The sequence below is a fragment of the Nipponia nippon genome, unplaced genomic scaffold, assembly GCF_047370975.1.
Source record: "Nipponia nippon isolate SJK-2023a ecotype South Korea unplaced genomic scaffold, ASM4737097v1 scaffold_35, whole genome shotgun sequence".
Lineage (NCBI taxonomy): Eukaryota > Metazoa > Chordata > Aves > Pelecaniformes > Threskiornithidae > Nipponia > Nipponia nippon.
This window is the reverse complement of record NW_028262353.1, coordinates 3,571,142-3,586,373: the sequence shown is the minus strand read 5'-3', so window position 1 is coordinate 3,586,373 and position 15,232 is coordinate 3,571,142. Positions and strand designations below refer to the sequence as shown.

General features: G+C 70.9%; 3 protein-coding genes across 3 annotated transcripts; 1 reads left to right on the top strand and 2 right to left on the bottom strand.

The window, feature by feature from the left end:
- Nucleotides 1-37: 37 nt before the first annotated feature.
- IKBKG (inhibitor of nuclear factor kappa B kinase regulatory subunit gamma) lies at nucleotides 38-6,582 on the bottom strand. The gene is made up of 12 exons (XM_087771250.1): nucleotides 6,287-6,582; nucleotides 4,652-4,839; nucleotides 3,921-4,021; nucleotides 3,789-3,836; nucleotides 3,604-3,706; nucleotides 3,411-3,520; nucleotides 2,421-2,561; nucleotides 2,236-2,332; nucleotides 903-1,052; nucleotides 700-827; nucleotides 334-395; nucleotides 38-237 (listed from the first exon to the last, which is right to left on the bottom strand). The coding sequence occupies exons 1-12, from the start codon at nucleotides 6,492-6,494 to the stop codon at nucleotides 107-109; spliced, it is 1,467 nt and encodes a 488-aa protein (XP_087627376.1). The 5' UTR covers nucleotides 6,495-6,582; the 3' UTR covers nucleotides 38-106.
- A 62-nt stretch (nucleotides 6,583-6,644) lies between these two features.
- Nucleotides 6,645-15,145, top strand: G6PD (glucose-6-phosphate dehydrogenase). Its single transcript, XM_087771242.1, has 13 exons — nucleotides 6,645-6,867; nucleotides 7,401-7,522; nucleotides 8,145-8,182; nucleotides 8,782-8,890; nucleotides 10,022-10,239; nucleotides 10,732-10,887; nucleotides 10,965-11,090; nucleotides 11,180-11,273; nucleotides 12,101-12,287; nucleotides 12,354-12,589; nucleotides 13,777-13,853; nucleotides 13,960-14,052; nucleotides 14,617-15,145. Exons 1-13 carry the CDS (start codon nucleotides 6,813-6,815, stop codon nucleotides 14,705-14,707), a joined length of 1,602 nt encoding a protein of 533 aa, XP_087627368.1. The 5' UTR covers nucleotides 6,645-6,812; the 3' UTR covers nucleotides 14,708-15,145.
- On the bottom strand, nucleotides 12,607-13,603 carry LOC148054028 (uncharacterized; the record flags this gene model as incomplete). The annotated part of the gene is given in 2 exon segments (XM_087771851.1): nucleotides 12,607-13,556; nucleotides 13,600-13,603. Coding segments are annotated over 2 exon segments (954 nt in total), but the record flags the coding sequence as incomplete, so codon positions are not given.
- Nucleotides 15,146-15,232: the final 87 nt, after the last annotated feature.

Sequence of the window (15,232 nt, the reverse complement as noted above, 5' to 3'; positions counted from 1 at the left end):
TTTTAATGTGTGAACCCACCCCCAAACAACAACATTTGGGGCCCCCCCCCCCCCGCTGCGGGGGCCCGAGGGTTGGGCGCCCCCCCACTTTGGGGGGGTCTCGGGGTCACTTGATGCAATCCATGACGTGGATCTGCAGCGTGTCCATGTCGGGGGCTTTGTACTGGCACTTGGGGCAGCAGAGGTCGGGCTGCTCCTCGGGGGGGGCGCGCAGGGGGGCCGGCAGCCCCCCAAAACCTGGGGGGGGTCGGGGGAGGGGACAGCGTCACCCCCTGCCCTCCCCCCCCCTCCCCCGGGGGGGGGGTGGGGTGTCCCCCCCGCCCCCCGCCCCACCCCCCGCCGCCGTCGGGGGCCGCAGCTCCGAGTGCCGGTTCCTCATCTCCTCCATGCGGGCTCTGCAAGGGGGGGGGGGCGGAATTTGGGGGGCCCCGGGCCGCTTTTGGGGGGGTTGGGGTGAGTTGGGGGGGCTGAGGGGGAGGATGAGGAGGTGGAGGAAGGAAAAGGGGGGTTGTGGGTGCGGGGGGGGGGGGGGTGGGGGGCCCTGGGCAGGTTTTTGTGGGGGGGTCTTGGATCGATTTTTGGGGTGTAAGGAAGGTTTTGGGGGGGGTCTGGGGTGAGGCTGAAGGTGCGATGGAGGAGGACGAGGAGGGGGTGCGGGGTTTGGGGGTGCGGGGGGGGGGTTTGGGGGGCGCCCTCGACCTCGCGGCCCCCTCGGCGTCCACCCGCAGCTGGAGCTGGGCCAGGGCCTCCTGCAGGGCCTCGCGCTGGGCGTGGAGCTGCTCCCGCGCCGCCCGCTCCGCCTCGAAATCCGCCTTGTAGATGTCCGCCTGCGCGGGGGGCGGGGGTCAGCGGGGGCCGGGGCCCCCCCGGACCCCCCCGGACCCCCCCGGACCCCCCCGGACCTGGGCCTGCAGGACGGGGATGGTCTCCAGGGTGGCGCGATGGCCTTCGGCCTCCGCCTTCAGTTTGTCGATCAGCTCCTGCTTGGCCGCCAGCGCCTCCTCCGCCTGCTGCAGCTGCGCCCGCGCCTCCTCCAGCTGCCGCCACGTCCCCTGCGCCACCGCTCGTCACCCGCTCGGCACCCGGTTTGGCGCCGCCACCCCGAGGGAGACGGGCCCCCGGTGGGAACGAGGCGGGGGGGGGGGGGGGGGATTTGTCCCCAAGGGCACCAGGACCCCCCCCCGCCCCCGGTGTCCCCAAGGGGACCAGGAGCCACCCGGTGTCCCCCAGGGGACCTTAAATGGGCTCAGGGCCATCCCCGGTGTCCCCAAGGGACCCAATATGGGACAAGGAGCCACCCCCGAGTCCCCAGGGGGACAAAGAGCCACCCCCGTGTCCCCAAAGGCCACCCCGGTGTCCCCAGGGGGACCCAATATGGGACAAGGAGCCACCCTGGTGTCCCCAGGACCCCCCCCCCCAGTGTCCCCAAGGGACCCAATATGGGACCAAAAGCCACCCCCAAGGGGACAAAGAGCCACCCCAGTGTCCCCAAGGGCCACTCCCGTGTCTCCAAGGGGACCAGGACCCACCCCAGTGTCCCCAACGGCCACCCCAGTGTCCCCAAGGGGACCCAATATGGGACCAGAAGCCACCCCAGTGTCTCCAAGGGGACCAGGACCCCCCTCGTGTCCCCAAGGGACACAGTATGGGACCAAGAGCCACCGTGGTGTCCCCAAGGGGACCAGGACCCCCCAGTGTCCCCAAAAGGACCCAATATGGGACCAAAAGCCGTCCCCAAGGCGACAAAGAGCCACCCCGGTGTCCCCAAGGGCCACCCCCAAGTCCCCAGGGGCACCAGGACCCCCCCAGTGTCCCCAAGGGACACAGTATGGGACCAGGACCCACCCCGGTGTCCCCAAGGGGACCGGGACCCCCCAGTGTCCCCAAGGGACCCAGTATGGGACCAGGAGCCACCCCAGTGTCCCCAAGGGCCACTCCTGTGTCTCCAAGGGGACCAGGACCCACCCCGGTGTCCCCAAGGGCCACCCCAGTGTCCCCAAGGGACCCAGTATGGGACCAGGAGCCACCCCAGTGTCCCCAAGGGCCACCCCAGTGTCCCCAAGGGACCCAGTATGGGACCAGGACCCACCCCGGTGTCCCCAAGGGGACCAGAAGCCACCCCCACGTCCCCAAGGGCCACCCCAGTGTCCCCAAGGGCACCAGGGCCCCCCCAGGGCCACCCCCGTGTCCCGTCGTCCCCCCCCGCCCCCGGCGCCGCGGGCTCCGGTCCCCAACCTGGCTGCGCTTGTCCCCTTCCAGGCTGGCCTTGATGTGGGCGTCGTACTCCTGGAAGAGGTGGTGGTAGGCCACCTGCAGCTGCACCAGCTTGCGCCTGGGGACGTTGGCGGGGGGCGTCGGCGGGGCGTCCCCGCGCCGCCGTCGCCCCCGCGTCGCCCCCGCGTCGCCCCCGCGTCACTCACTTCTCCTCGGTGGCCCCCTGCCGCTCCACCCGCAGGGCGGCCTCCAGGTTCTGCCCCTGCAGGCGCAGCTGGTCCAGCTGCAGGCTGTGCCCCGCCGCCGCCTCCTCCAGCGCCCGGCACCGCTCCCCCGCCGCCTGCGCCCTGCGCCGCACCGCCCGCGCCCGCTGGCACCCGCTGGCACCCGCTGGCGCCCGCCGCGGGCACCCCGCGCCCCCCGGGACGGGGACGGGGCCCCTCAAACCCCCCGGGACGGGGACGGGGCCTCCTGGGGACGGGGACAGGGCCCCTACACCCCCAGGGACGGGGACAGGGTCTCCTAGGGACGGGGACAGGGCCCCCTACACCCCCAGGGATGGTGACAGGGCCCCTACACCCCCAGGGATGGTGACAGGATCTCCTAGGGACGGTGACAGAGCCCACTACACCCCCAGGACGGTGACAGGGTCTCCTAGGGACGGTGACAGAGCCCCTACACCCCCAGGGATGGTGACAGGGCCCCTACGCCCCCGGGACAGTGACAGGGTCTGCTAGGGATGGTGACAGAGCCCCTACACCCCCAGGGATGGTGACAGAGCTCCTACACCCCCAGGGACGGTGACAGGGCCCCAGGACAGTGACAGGACCCTTGGGGATGGTGACAGGGCCCCAGGACGGTGACAGGACCCCGGGGACAGTGACAGGGCCCCCCATGCCCTCTGTGACGGTGACAGGACCCTCCCACACGCCCTGGGACGGTGACAGGTTCCTGGGGACGGTGACAGGACCCTCCCACACCCCTGGGGATGGTGACAGGTCCCTGTGACAGTGACAGGTCCCTGTGACAGTGACGGGACCCTCAGGGACGGCGCCAGCCGGCCAAGGCGTCCTTGTCCCCGCGCCCCGGGGGTGTCCCCGTCCCCGCGGTGTCCCCGCGGTGTCCCCGCGCCCCGGGGGTGTCCCCGTCCCCGCGGTGTCCCCACGGTGTCCCCGCGCCCCGGGGGTGTCCCCGACCTGCGCTCCAGCTCCTCCCGCTCCCGCCGGCTGCTCTCCAGGCGGCTCTGGCTCTCCCGCAGCTCCCCCAGCAGCGACGTCACCTGCGCCTTCACCGAGGCCTTGTCCTGCTGCTCGGGGACAGCGCGCGGCCGCGTCACCCGGCCGCGTCACCCCCCCGCGTCCCCGAGGCGTCCCCGAGGCGTCCCCTCACCTCCAGCTGCCGCCGCAGGGCCTGGAGCTGCAGCTCCGCCTGCCGCGCCGCCGCCGCCGCCCGCTCCTCCGCCGCTGCCCGTCCCTCCCGCGCCGCCGCCAGCCTGGGGACGGAACGGGGGGGGGGGGGGGGTCGAGGGGGTCCCCAAATGTCCCCAAATGTCCCCGATCCCCCCCAAAACTCACTCGGCCTCCGCCGCCGCCAGCCGCTGCCTCAGCTGCTCCGTGGGGCTGTTGGGGACGAGGGAAGGCGTCACCGGGGGGGCGGGGACATCGCGGGGGTCCCCAGAAAGGGGGGTGGGGGGTGACGCTGCCCTGGGGTCGGGGGGGGCGGGGGGGGCCCCCCCGCGCGGCCCGGGGCCCCCGGGGGCGCCCTCGTCCTGGCGGGGGGGGGCGGCGGGGGGCGGCGGCGCCTCCTCCTGCGGCCCCGGGGGGGGGCGGCGACACGACGACAGTGAGGGGGTGCGGGGACAGAGGGACGCGGGGGGACAGAGGGACACGGGGATGCGGGGGGGGGGACAGTGAGGGGGTGCGGGGACAGAGGGACGCGGGGGGACAGAGGGACAGGGGGATGCGGGGGAGGGGACAGTGAGGGGGTGCGGGGACAGAGGGACGCGGGGGGACAGAGGGACGTCAAGGGGGGACGGTGAGGGGGTGCAGGGACAGAGGGACGCGGGGGGACAGAGGGACACGGGGGGACAGAGGGACACGGGGGGACAGAGGGACACGGGGATGCAGGGGAGGGGACAGTGAGGGGGTGCAGGGACAGAGGGACAGAGGGACAGGGGGATGCGGGGGAGGGGACAGTGAGGGGGTGCGGGGACAGAGGGACGCGGGGACAGGACAGGGGGACACAGAGAGGGTGTGGGGCCATGGGGGGGGATGGAGGGACACTGAGGGGGACAGACGGACGTCAGGAGGGACGGGGCGGGGGGGCGTGGGGACAGAAAGGAGGACAGCGGGGGGACGTGGGGACAGGGCCGTGGGGGGCCCGGGAGGGGCCACGGGGGGGACAGACGGGGGGGGGGACAGACGGGGGGACGCCGTACCGGGGCGGGGGGGTCCCCGCGCAGGCGGCGGGCGGCCTCGTCGCGCTCGGCCCGCAGGCGCTCGACCAGGGCGCGGGCCTGCCCCGCCCGCCCCCGCAGCAGCTCCCGCTCCGCCCGCCGCAGCCCCTGCAGCCGCCGCAGCTCCTCGCACCGCGCCCGCACCGCCTCGCTGCTGCGCCGCAGCGCCGCTGGGGACGCGGGGGGACGTTGGGGACGCCCCGCTGCCACCCAGTTCCCCCCAGTGCCCCCCAGCTACCCCAGCGTCCCCGTTCGCACTCCCCAGTATCCCATTATATGTTCCCCAGTTACCCCAGTATGCCGTCTTTGTGCTCCCCAGTCCCCCCCAGCGCTCCCCAGTTACTCCAGCATCCCCCTTTGCACTCCCCAGTTCCCCCAGTGTCCCCTTATGTACTTCCCAGTTACCCCAGCACGCTTTTTCGTGCTCCCCAGTTCCCCCCAGTGCTTCCCAGTTACCCCCAGTGTGCCTTGATACGCTCCCCGGTTACCCCAGGACACTTTCTTCATGCTCCCCAGCACTCCCCAGTTTCCCCACTGTCCCCTTACGTACCTCCCAGTTACCCCAGTACAATTCCTTCATGCTGCCCGGTTACCCCCAGTGCTTCCCAGTTACCCCGGCATTCCCCTTCTGCTTCCCCAGTTACCCCAGTGTCCCCTTATGTACTCCCCAGTATCCTGTCTTTGTGCTCCCCAGCTCCCCCAGTGCTCCCCAGTTCCCCCAGTGTCCCATTAAACACTCCCCAGTTACCCCAGCGCACTCTCTCCATACCAGTTCCCTCCAGTTACCCCAACATCCCCCTTCACACTTCCCAGCTCCCCCAGTGCCTCCCAGTTTGCCTCCAACGCCTCCCAGCCCCCCCGAGTTTGCCTCCAGTGCCTCCCAGTTTGCCCCAGTTTGCTTCCAGTGCCTCCCAGTTTACCTTCAGTGCCTCCCAGTCCCTCCCAGTTTGCCTCTAGCCCCTCCCAGTGCCCCCAGTTCGCCTCTAGCCCCTCCCAGTGCCCCCAGTTCGCCTCTAGCGCCTCCCAGTCTCCCCCAGTTTGCCTCCCACTCCCCCCCAGTTTGCCTCCAACGCCTCCCAGTCCCCTCCAGCACCTCCCAGTTGCCCCCAGTTGCCCTCCAAAGCCTCCCAGTCCCCCCAGTTCGCCTCCAGCGCCTCCCAGTCCCCCTCCAGCCCCTCCCAGTCCCCCCAGTTCGCCTCCCAGTCCCCCCCAGTACCCCCCAGTTTGCCTCAAACGCCTCCCAGTCCCCCCCAGGTCGCCTACAACGCCTCCCAGTGCCCTCCCAGCGCCTCCCAGTTTGCCTCCAGCCCCTCCCAGTGCCCCCAGTTCGACTCTAGCGCCTCCCCGTCCCCCCCAGCCCCTCCCAGTGCCCCCCCAGCCCCTCCCAGTGCCCCCCCAGCCCCTCCCAGTGCCCCCAGTTCGACTCTAGCGCCTCCCAGTCCCCCCCCAGCCCCTCCCAGTGCCCCCCCAGCCCCTCCCAGTGCCCCCAGTTCGACTCTAGCGCCTCCCAGTCCCCCCCCAGCCCCTCCCAGTCCCCCTCCAGCCCCTCCCAGTCCCCCTCCAGCCCCTCCCAGTCTCCCCCCAGTGCCCCCAGTCCGCCCCAGCGCCCCCGCTCACCCTTCAGCTCCCGGTTCTCGGCCAGCAGCCGCTGCAGCCCCTCAGGGCTCCCCAGCTCCGCCGGGCCCCTCCCGCCCGCCGCCGCCGCCGCCGCCTCCTCCGCGCCTCCCGCTCCGCCCTCCGCTCCGCTGCCGGGCCCCGGGCCGGCCCCGCCGCCTCCCCCGGGCTGCACCATCTCCGCCGGCCGCCGCCACCGCCCGCCGCTCATCGGCCGCGGGGCCCGGGGAGCTCCGAGGAGCCGCGGCCGCCGCCGCCTCCGCCGCCGCTCTGCTTCCCGCTTCCGCCGGAAGCGGAACCGACGTCACAGCGCTTCCGCCGCGCTTCCGCCTCGCTAAGTGTCATGGCGCCGCGGTAACGCCGAGGGGGGGGATAGCTCGCCCCGCCCGCCCCTTCTTCCTATTGGTTGCGCCCTCCAGCGGCGCGCCGCCCTCCTCCCCCAGCGCTTCTCCCATTGGCCGGCGCGCCGGCGGCTCGGCGGTGATTGGTCAGCGGAGGGGGGTGAGGGGGCGTGGCCGGCGTGAGGGAAATGGGGAGCCGCGCGAGCGTGAGGGGAGCGGCGGTTCCGCGGCCGGAGCGGGCAGGTGGGGGAGGGGAACGAGGGGGGAGGGGGGTGCTGGGGGGAGGGGGGGCCGGGACCCCTGGGGGGGGGGGGGGGATTTGGGGGTCCGGGGGGGGAATTGGTGGGGGTGGGGGGGCAATTGGGGTCTTTGGGGGGGTCCTGGGGGGAATTAAGGACCTGGGGGGGAATTGGGGGGCGATTTGGGGGGGCTGGGGGGCAATTGGGGTCTTTGGGGGGGATTGGGGGTCCGGGGGGGATTTGGGGGGGATTGGGGTCTTTGGGGGGTCGGGGGGGGGGGGAATGAAGGACTCGGGGGGGAATTGGGGGCTGAGGGGGGACCTGGGGGCAATTAAGGGGTGGGGGGGTAACTAAGAGGGGAGGGGGCAGGGGTAATAAAGGGGGTGGGGGGAAAGCCCTGCCCCCCAAGTGCCCGATCCTGCCCCCCAAGTGCCGGCCCTGCCCCCCAAGTCCCAGCCCAGCCCCCCAAGTGCCGGCCCTGCCCCCCAAGTCCCTGCTCCTGCCCCCCAAGTCGCAGCCCTGCCCCCGTCCCCCCAGGCGCGATGGCGGGGCAGGAGCTGAGCCGGTCGGAGGTGTGCGGGATGCTGCGGCAGGAGCTGAGCCAGGAGCAGGCCTTCCTCCAGGGCCAGCCCCACATCTTCATCATCCTCGGCGCCTCCGTGAGCCCCGGGGCGGGGGGCTGGGGGGAGAACTGGGGGGCTGGGGGGCAACTGGGGTCCTGGGGGGAATTGGGGGGCTGGGGGGGGGATTTAAGGGGGCTGGGGGGCAACTGGGGGGCTGGGGGGCGGATTGGGGGGCTGGGGGGGAATATTGGGGTCCTGGGGGGGAATTGGGGGGTTATGGGGGGCAGGGGGTTGATATTGGGGGGCGGGGGGGGGGAATTGGGGGTGAGAAGGGGGAACCGGGGGGGCTGGGGGGGAAATTGGGGTGGTGGGGGGATGGGGGGCAAATTGGGGGGCTGGGGGGGAAATGGGGGAGGGGGGCCTGGAGACTTGGGTCCCCGTGGGGGGGAGGGGAAGGGGAAGAAGCCCGGGGCGGGGGGGGAGGGGTGTCTGCCCCGCCCGGGCGCCTGGCTGCGCTCCCCCGCGTCGTTACCCAACACCCCTTAATTAACCCCCCCTTGTGTAACGCGCGGGGCGGGGGCGGGGCGGGGACGTCCCCGTGTCCCCCCCCCGCCCCCCCTTGACTCAGCGCATTCCTGCGGCTTCGGCTAACGCGGGGCGGGGCGGGGCGGCCATCGCTGCGGCGAGCTGTGCCCGGCCTCAGCCCCGCTTCCCCCAGGGCGACCTGGCCAAGAAGAAGATTTACCCCACCATCTGGTACGTCACCGCGGCCACCGGGGCCACCAGTGTCACCTGGGCCACCGGGGCCACCAGTGTCACCCCCAGCACCAGAGCCACCCCTGCTACCCCTGTCCCCAGGGCCACCGCTGTCCCCGGGGCCACCAGTGTCACCCCCAGGGCCACTAAGGCCACCGCTGTCCCCAGGGCCACCAATGTCACCCCCAGGGCCACCAAGGCCACCGCTGTTGCCAGGGCCACCAATGTCCCCAGGGCCACCGCTGTCCCCAGGGCCACCACTGTCCCCGGGGCCACCAGGGCCACCACTGTTCTCAGGGCCACCAAAGTCCCCGGGGCCACCAATGTCCCCCCTAGGGCCACCAATGTCACCCCCAGGGCCACTGGGGCCACCACTGTCCCCAGGGCCACCAATGTCCCCCCCAGGGCCACCAAGGCCACCACTGTCCCCGGTGACGCTCCCACCAGTGCCACCGCCGCGCCTCTCGCCGTCACCGGCACCCCTGCTGCCCCCAGTATCCCCAGTCTGACCAGCGTCCCGCGGGCCGGGGGGGCGGGGGCGGGTGGCTGCCGCTGTGCCGGTGACGCCGGTGACGCCGGCGGCGGTGCCGTCCCCGCAGGTGGCTGTTCCGCGACGGGCTGCTCCCCGACGACACCCGCGTGGTCGGCTTCGCCCGCACCCCCCTGACGGTGGAGCAGATCCGCCAGCAGACCCTGCCCTACCTCAAGGTGGCGTCCCCAACGTCCCCTAATGTCCCCAACGTCCCCTAATGTCCCCAACGTCCCCATCGTCCCCAATGTCCCCAACGTCCCCAACGTCCCCAAATGACCCCAACGTCCCCAACGTCCCCAACGTCCCCAACGTCCCCAAATGACCCCAACGTCCCCATCGTCCCCAGTGTCCCCAACGTCCCCAACGTCCCCAAATGACCCCAACGTCCCCAAATGTCCCCAACGTCCCCATCGTCCCCAATGTCCCCAACGTCCCCTAATGTCCCCAACGTCCCCATCGTCCCCAATGTCCCCAACGTCCCCATTGTCCCCAAATGTCCCCATCGTCCCCTCAGCCCCCGGGGGTCCCCCCATGTCCTCATCTGCGGGGATGGCGCCTCGCTGGGTGTTACCGTGTCCCCCCACAGCCCCAGGTGTCCCCGTGTCAGTGTCCCCCGGGTGTCCCCATGTCCCCCCAGAGCCCCTGCTGGCCCCCGTCCTTGTCCCCATGTCCCCTGCGTGTCCCCATGTCCCCTACGTGTCCCCACGGGACCCCCGGGTGTCCCCATGTCCTTGTCCCTACATCGCCTGGGTGTCCCCAGCCCCTGGGTGTCCCCATGTCCCCTGGGTGTCCCCCTGTCCTTGTCCCCATGTCCCCTGGGAGCTCCTACGGGACTCCCAGGTGTCCCCATGTCCCCTGGGTGTCCCCATGTCCCCCCATAGGACCCTGGGTGTCCCCCTGTCCTTGTCCCCACGTCCCCTGGGTGTCCCCACAGCCCCTGCTGTCCCCGTGTCCTTGTCCCCGTGTCCCCCAGGTGTCCTCATGTCCCCTACACGTCCCCACAGGACCCCTGGGTGTCCCCATGTCCCCCCACAGCCCCTGGGTGCCCCCACAGCCCCGGGTGTCCCCGTGTCCGTGTCCCCCAGGTGTCCCCATGTCCCCCCATAGGACCCTGGGTGTCCCCCTGTCCTTGTCCCCACGTCCCCCGGGTGTCCCCAGCCCCTGGCCGTCCCCACGTCCCCCCGGAGCCCCTGGCTGCCCCCTGTCCTTGTCCCCACGTCCCCCGGGCGTCCCCACGTCCCCTCACGGGACCCCCGGCCGTCCCCCTCTCCCCCCCGCGTCCCCCCGTGTCCCCCCCGTCCCCGCAGGCGTCCCCCGAGGAGTCGGAGCGGCTGGCGGCCTTCTTCGGGCGGCAGAGCTACGTGCGGGGCCAGTACGGGGAGGAGGAGGCCTTCCGGCGGCTGGACGGCCACCTGCGGGCCCTGCCCGGTGGCCCGCGGGCCAACCGCCTCTTCTACCTGGCCCTGCCCCCCAGCGTCTACGTCCCCGTCACCCGCCACATCCGCCAGGCCTGCATGGGCGACGGGTGAGGGGGGGGGACGGGGGGGGACAGGGGACATGGGGGGGACAGGGGGACACTGGGGGGACAAGGGGACATGGGGGGATAGGGGGACATGGGGACGTAGGGGACACGGGGGGGACATGGGGACGTAGGGGACATGGGGGGGACATGGGGGACGGGGGGATAGGGGGACATGGGGGGGACATGGGACATCAGGGGGACAGGGGGGTGATGGGGGACACGGGGGGACGGGGGACATCGGGACGTAGGGGACGTGGGGGGACAGGGGACATCGGGGGGATGGGGGGGACGGGGACATTGGGACATGGGGGGGAGAGGGGACATGGGGCGGACAGGGGGACATGAGGGCACAGGGGGCATTGGGGGACAGGGGACACGGGGGGACACCAGGGGGACGGGGGACATCGGGGGGACATTAGGGGACGTGGGGGGGAGAGGGGGACGCAGGGGACATCGGGGGGGGGGATGGGGCGCCGTGACGGCGCCGCCCCGCAGGTGGAACCGGGTGATCGTGGAGAAGCCGTTTGGGCGGGACCTGGCCACCTCGGACGCCCTCTCCCGGCACCTGGGCGCGCTCTTCCGCGAGGAGCAGATCTTCCGCATCGACCACTACCTGGGCAAGGAGATGGTCCAGAACCTCATGGTCCTCAGGTGGGGCCGCCGCCGCCGCCGCCGCCGCCGCCGCGGTGACACGGCGCCGGTGCCGCCCTCACCCCGCCCCGCCCCAGGTTCGGGAATCGGATTTTCGGGCCCATCTGGAACCGGGACAACGTGGCCTGCGTGGTCCTGACCTTCAAGGAGCCCTTCGGCACCGAGGGCCGCGGCGGCTACTTCGATGACTTCGGCATCATCCGGTGAGGTTTGGGCGCGGCCCCGCCCCGGCGGCGACGGCCCCGGCCCCGGCGGCGAGGTCCCCGTCCCACCGGCCGCCTCTGCCCCGCAGGGACGTGATGCAGAACCACCTCCTGCAGATGCTCTGCTTGGTGGCCATGGAGAAACCGGCCTCCACCGACCCCGACGACGTGCGGGACGAGAAGGTGACCGCGGCCCCGCCACGGCCCATCGCCACGTTCCCCGTGGTGGCCCCCAAAACCATGTCCCATCACCACGTTCTCCATGGTGGCCCCCCAAAACCACGTCCCGTCACCACGTTTTTGATGGTGGCCCCCCCAAAACCATGTCCCGTTGCCACATTCTCCATGGTGGCCCCCCAAAACCACGTCCTGTCACCGTGTTCTCCGTGGTGGCCCCCAAAACCACGTCCCATCACCACGTTCTCCATGGTGGCCACCCAAAACCACATCCTGTTGCCACGTTCTTGATGGTAGCCCTTCAAAACTACGTCCCATCACCACGTTCTTGATGGTGGCCCCCCCCCAAAAACCACGTCCCGTCACCACGTTTTTGATGGTGGCCCCCCCAAAACCATGTCCCGTTGCCACATTCTCCATGGTGGCCCCCCAAAACCACGTCCTGTCACCGTGTTCTCCGTGGTGGCCCCCAAAACCACGTCCCATCACCACGTTCTCCATGGTGGCCACCCAAAACCACGTCCCGTTGACACATTCTTGATGGTAGCCCTTCAAAACCACGTCCCGTCACCACGTTCTTGATGGTGGCCCCCCCCCCCCCAAAAACCACGTCCCGTTGCCACGTTCTTCGTGGTGGCCCCCCCAAAACCACGTCCCGTTGCCACATTCTCCATGGTGGCCCCCCCATAACCACGTCTCGTCCCCGTGTTCTCCATGGTGGCCCCCAAAACCACGTCCCGTCACCACGTTCTTGATGGTGGCCCCCCAGAACCACGTCCCGTCGCCACATTCTCCGTGGTGGCCCCCCAGAGCCACGTTTCCTGCGCCCGCAGGTGAAGGTGCTGAAGTGCATCGGGCCGGTGGAGCCGGAAGACGTGGTCCTGGGCCAATACGTGGGCAACCCCGAGGGCCCCCCCGAAGCCCAGAAGGGCTACTTGGACGATCCCACCGTCCCCCCGGGCTCCACCACCGCCACCTTCGCCGCCGCCGTCCTGCGCGTGGCCAACGAGCGGTGGGACGGTGAGTGCCGCGGGGGCCGGCGGGGGGCGGGGGGGGCGGGGGCGCCGCTGACGCCGTTGTCCCCAGGCGTCCCCTTCGTCCTGCGCTGCGGGAAGGCGCTGAACGAGCGCAAGGCCGAGGTGCGGCTGCAGTTCCGGGAGGTGCCGGGGGACATCTTCGGGCGGCAGTGCAAGCGCAACGAGCTGGTGGTGCGCGTCCAGCCCGACGAGGCCGTCTACACCAAGCTGATGACCAAGAAACCCGGGATGTTCTTCAACCCCGAGGAGTCCGAGCTGGACCTCACCTACGGCAACCGCTACAAGGTGCGGCCGCCCCTCCCCCACCCCCACCCCCCGCCCCGCGGGGGCACCCCGAAACGGGCCGCGGAGCCCCCGAAACGGGCCATGGAGACCCAAAAATGGGCCGCGGAGCCCCCGAAACGGGCCATGGAGACCCAAAATGGGCCACGGAGACCCAAAATGGGCCACAGAGCCCCCAAAACGGGCCATGGAGACCCAAAATGGGCCACGGAGACCCCAAAATGGCTCATGGAGCCCCAAAATGGCTCGTGGAGACCCCAAAAATGGCTCGTGGAGACCCCAAAATTGACACACTGAGACCCAAAATGGTGGGGGAGACCCCAAAATGGCTCATGGAGACCCCAAAACGGGCCATGGAGACCCAACATGGGCCATGGAGACCCAACATGGGCCACGGAGCCCCAAAAATGGCTCATGGAGCCCCAAAATGGCACGGGGAGCCCCCAAAAATGGTAGGGGAGACCCCCAAAATGGCTCGTGGAGACCCCAAAAATGGACCATGGAGACCCCAAAATTGACACATTGAGACCTAAAATGGTGGGGGAGCCCCCAAAAATGGGCCGTGGAGACACCAAAAATGGTAGCGGGGACCCAAAGTGGCTCACGGAGCCCCAAAATGGCACGGGGAGACCCCAAAATTGACACATTGAGACCCAAAATGGGGGAGACCCCAAAATGGCTCATGGAGACCCCAAAACGGTTCATGGAGCCCCCAAAATGGGCCACGGAGCCCCCAAAACGGGCCACGGAGACCCAAAACGGGCCACGGAGACCCAAAAATGGCTCATGGAGCCCCCAAAATGGCATGGGGAGACCCCAAAAATGGTAGGGGAGACCCCAAAATTGACACATTGAGACCCAAAATGGTGGGGGAGACCCCAAAATGGCTCATGGAGACCCCAAAATCGGCCATGGAGCCCCCAAAATGGGCCATGGAGACCCAAAATGGGCCACAGAGCCCCAAAAATGGCTCATGGAGCCCCAAAATGGCACGGGGAGCCCCCAAAATTGACACATTGAGACCCAAAATGGTAGCAGAGACCCCACAAATGGACCGTGGAGACCCCAAAGCGGCACCAAACCCCCCCCGAAACGGCACCAAAATCCCCCGAAACGGCTCACGGGGACCCCACACGGCACCGGGAGCCCCCCAAGCCCTGGGACCCCCCCCCAAAATCCCCTCCCCCCAGGACGTGAAGCTGCCGGACGCCTACGAGCGCCTGATCCTCGACGTCTTCTGCGGGAACCAGATGCACTTCGTGCGCAGGTTTGGGGGCGGGGGGGGGGTTGGGGGGGCCTCCCCTCCCCCCACGTCAGTTTGGGGGCGCCCCCCTCCCCTCCCCCCACCTGACTTTGGGGGTTCTGCCCCCCAGCGACGAGCTGCGGGAGGCCTGGCGCATCTTCACCCCCCTGCTGCACGGCATCGACGCGCGGCGCGAGAAGCCCATCCCCTACCTCTACGGCAGGCACGTGTGGGGCAGGGAGCGGGGCGCTGTGGGGCAGGGAGCGGGGCGCTGTGGGGCAGGGTGGGGGGCTGTGGGGCAGGTGTTGGCTGTGGGGCAGGGAGCGGGGCGCTGTGGGGCAGGGGGGGGGGCTGTGGGGCAGGTGTTGGCTGTGGGGCAGGGAGCGGGGCGCTGTGGGGCAGGGAGCGGGGCGCTGTGGGGCAGGAATTGGGGGTGAAAAGGGGTGGTGTGGGGGGGCTATGGGGCAGGGGTGGGGGCTATGGGGTGGGGGCTGTGGGGCAGGAGTTGGGGTGAAAAGGGGGGCTATGGGGTGGTTTGGGGGTGGGGGGGCTATGGGGCAGGGGTGGGGAGCTGTGGGGCGGAATGAGGTGGGGGGAGCTATGGGGCAGGGTTAGGGGAGAAAAGGGGGGCTACGGGGTGGTCGGTGGGGGGCTGTGGGGCAGGGACCGGGGGTCTCCAGGCTGCTTTCGGGTGGTGGGAGGGCAGGATGGGGGGGCGCCGTGGGGCAGGGGGCGCCGCCGTGGGGCCTCGCCGTGGGGCAGCCCCTAAGGTGCCCCCCGACCCCAGCCGGGGCCCGGCGGAGGCGGACGAGCTGCTGAAACGCGCCGGCTTCCTCTACGAGGGCACCTACCGCTGGGTGAACCCCCACAAGCTGTGAGCCCCACGGCGCCGCGCTCCGGCCTGCCCCATAGCGCCCCACGCTCCAGCCTGCCCCACGGCGCCGCGCTCCAGCCTGCCCCATAGCGCCCGCGCTCCAGCCTGCCCCATAGCGCCCCATAGCGCCCCACGCTCCAGCCTGCCTCCATGGCACCCCACGCTCCAGCCTGCCCCATAGTGCCGCGCTCCAGCCTGCCCCATAGCGCCCCATGCTCCAGCCTGCCCCATAGCGCCCCACGCTCCAGCCTGCCCCACGGCGCCCCACACACACTCCGGGCCCTCCCCTCCCCCAGTAAAACACTCCCGGGCTGGGGGCTGAGGCCCCACGGCGCCGCCCTCCTGCCCCATAGCGCTGCACTGCTGCCCCATAGCCCCCCCCCAGGCCCCAAATCCCCCCCAAGCTGGGACCAAAGCCCCCCCTCCCCCCCCGTAATTACCTCAGCCCTAATTAAGCCCAGCTGTAATTAACGCCCTCGTCAGCCCCTCCCAGGGCTCCTTCGCCCCCCCTCTGCTAATGAACGCCGGC

Coding starts and splice junctions, on each gene's coding strand:
- IKBKG (XM_087771250.1), bottom strand. CDS start 6,494: ATGAGCGGCGGGCGGTGGCGGCGGCCGGCGGAGATGGTGCAGCCCGGG. Junction 828..902: donor TCCCCGTCCTGCAGGCCCAG/GTCCGGGGGGGT, acceptor CCCCCCGCGCAG/GCGGACATCTACAAGGCGGA. Junction 238..333: donor GCCCCCGACGGCGGCGGGGG/GTGGGGCGGGGG, acceptor GACCCCCCCCAG/GTTTTGGGGGGCTGCCGGCC.
- G6PD (XM_087771242.1), top strand. CDS start 6,813: ATGGGGAGCCGCGCGAGCGTGAGGGGAGCGGCGGTTCCGCGGCCGGAG. Junction 7,523..8,144: donor TCATCATCCTCGGCGCCTCC/GTGAGCCCCGGG, acceptor CGCTTCCCCCAG/GGCGACCTGGCCAAGAAGAA. Junction 11,274..12,100: donor ACGACGTGCGGGACGAGAAG/GTGACCGCGGCC, acceptor CTGCGCCCGCAG/GTGAAGGTGCTGAAGTGCAT.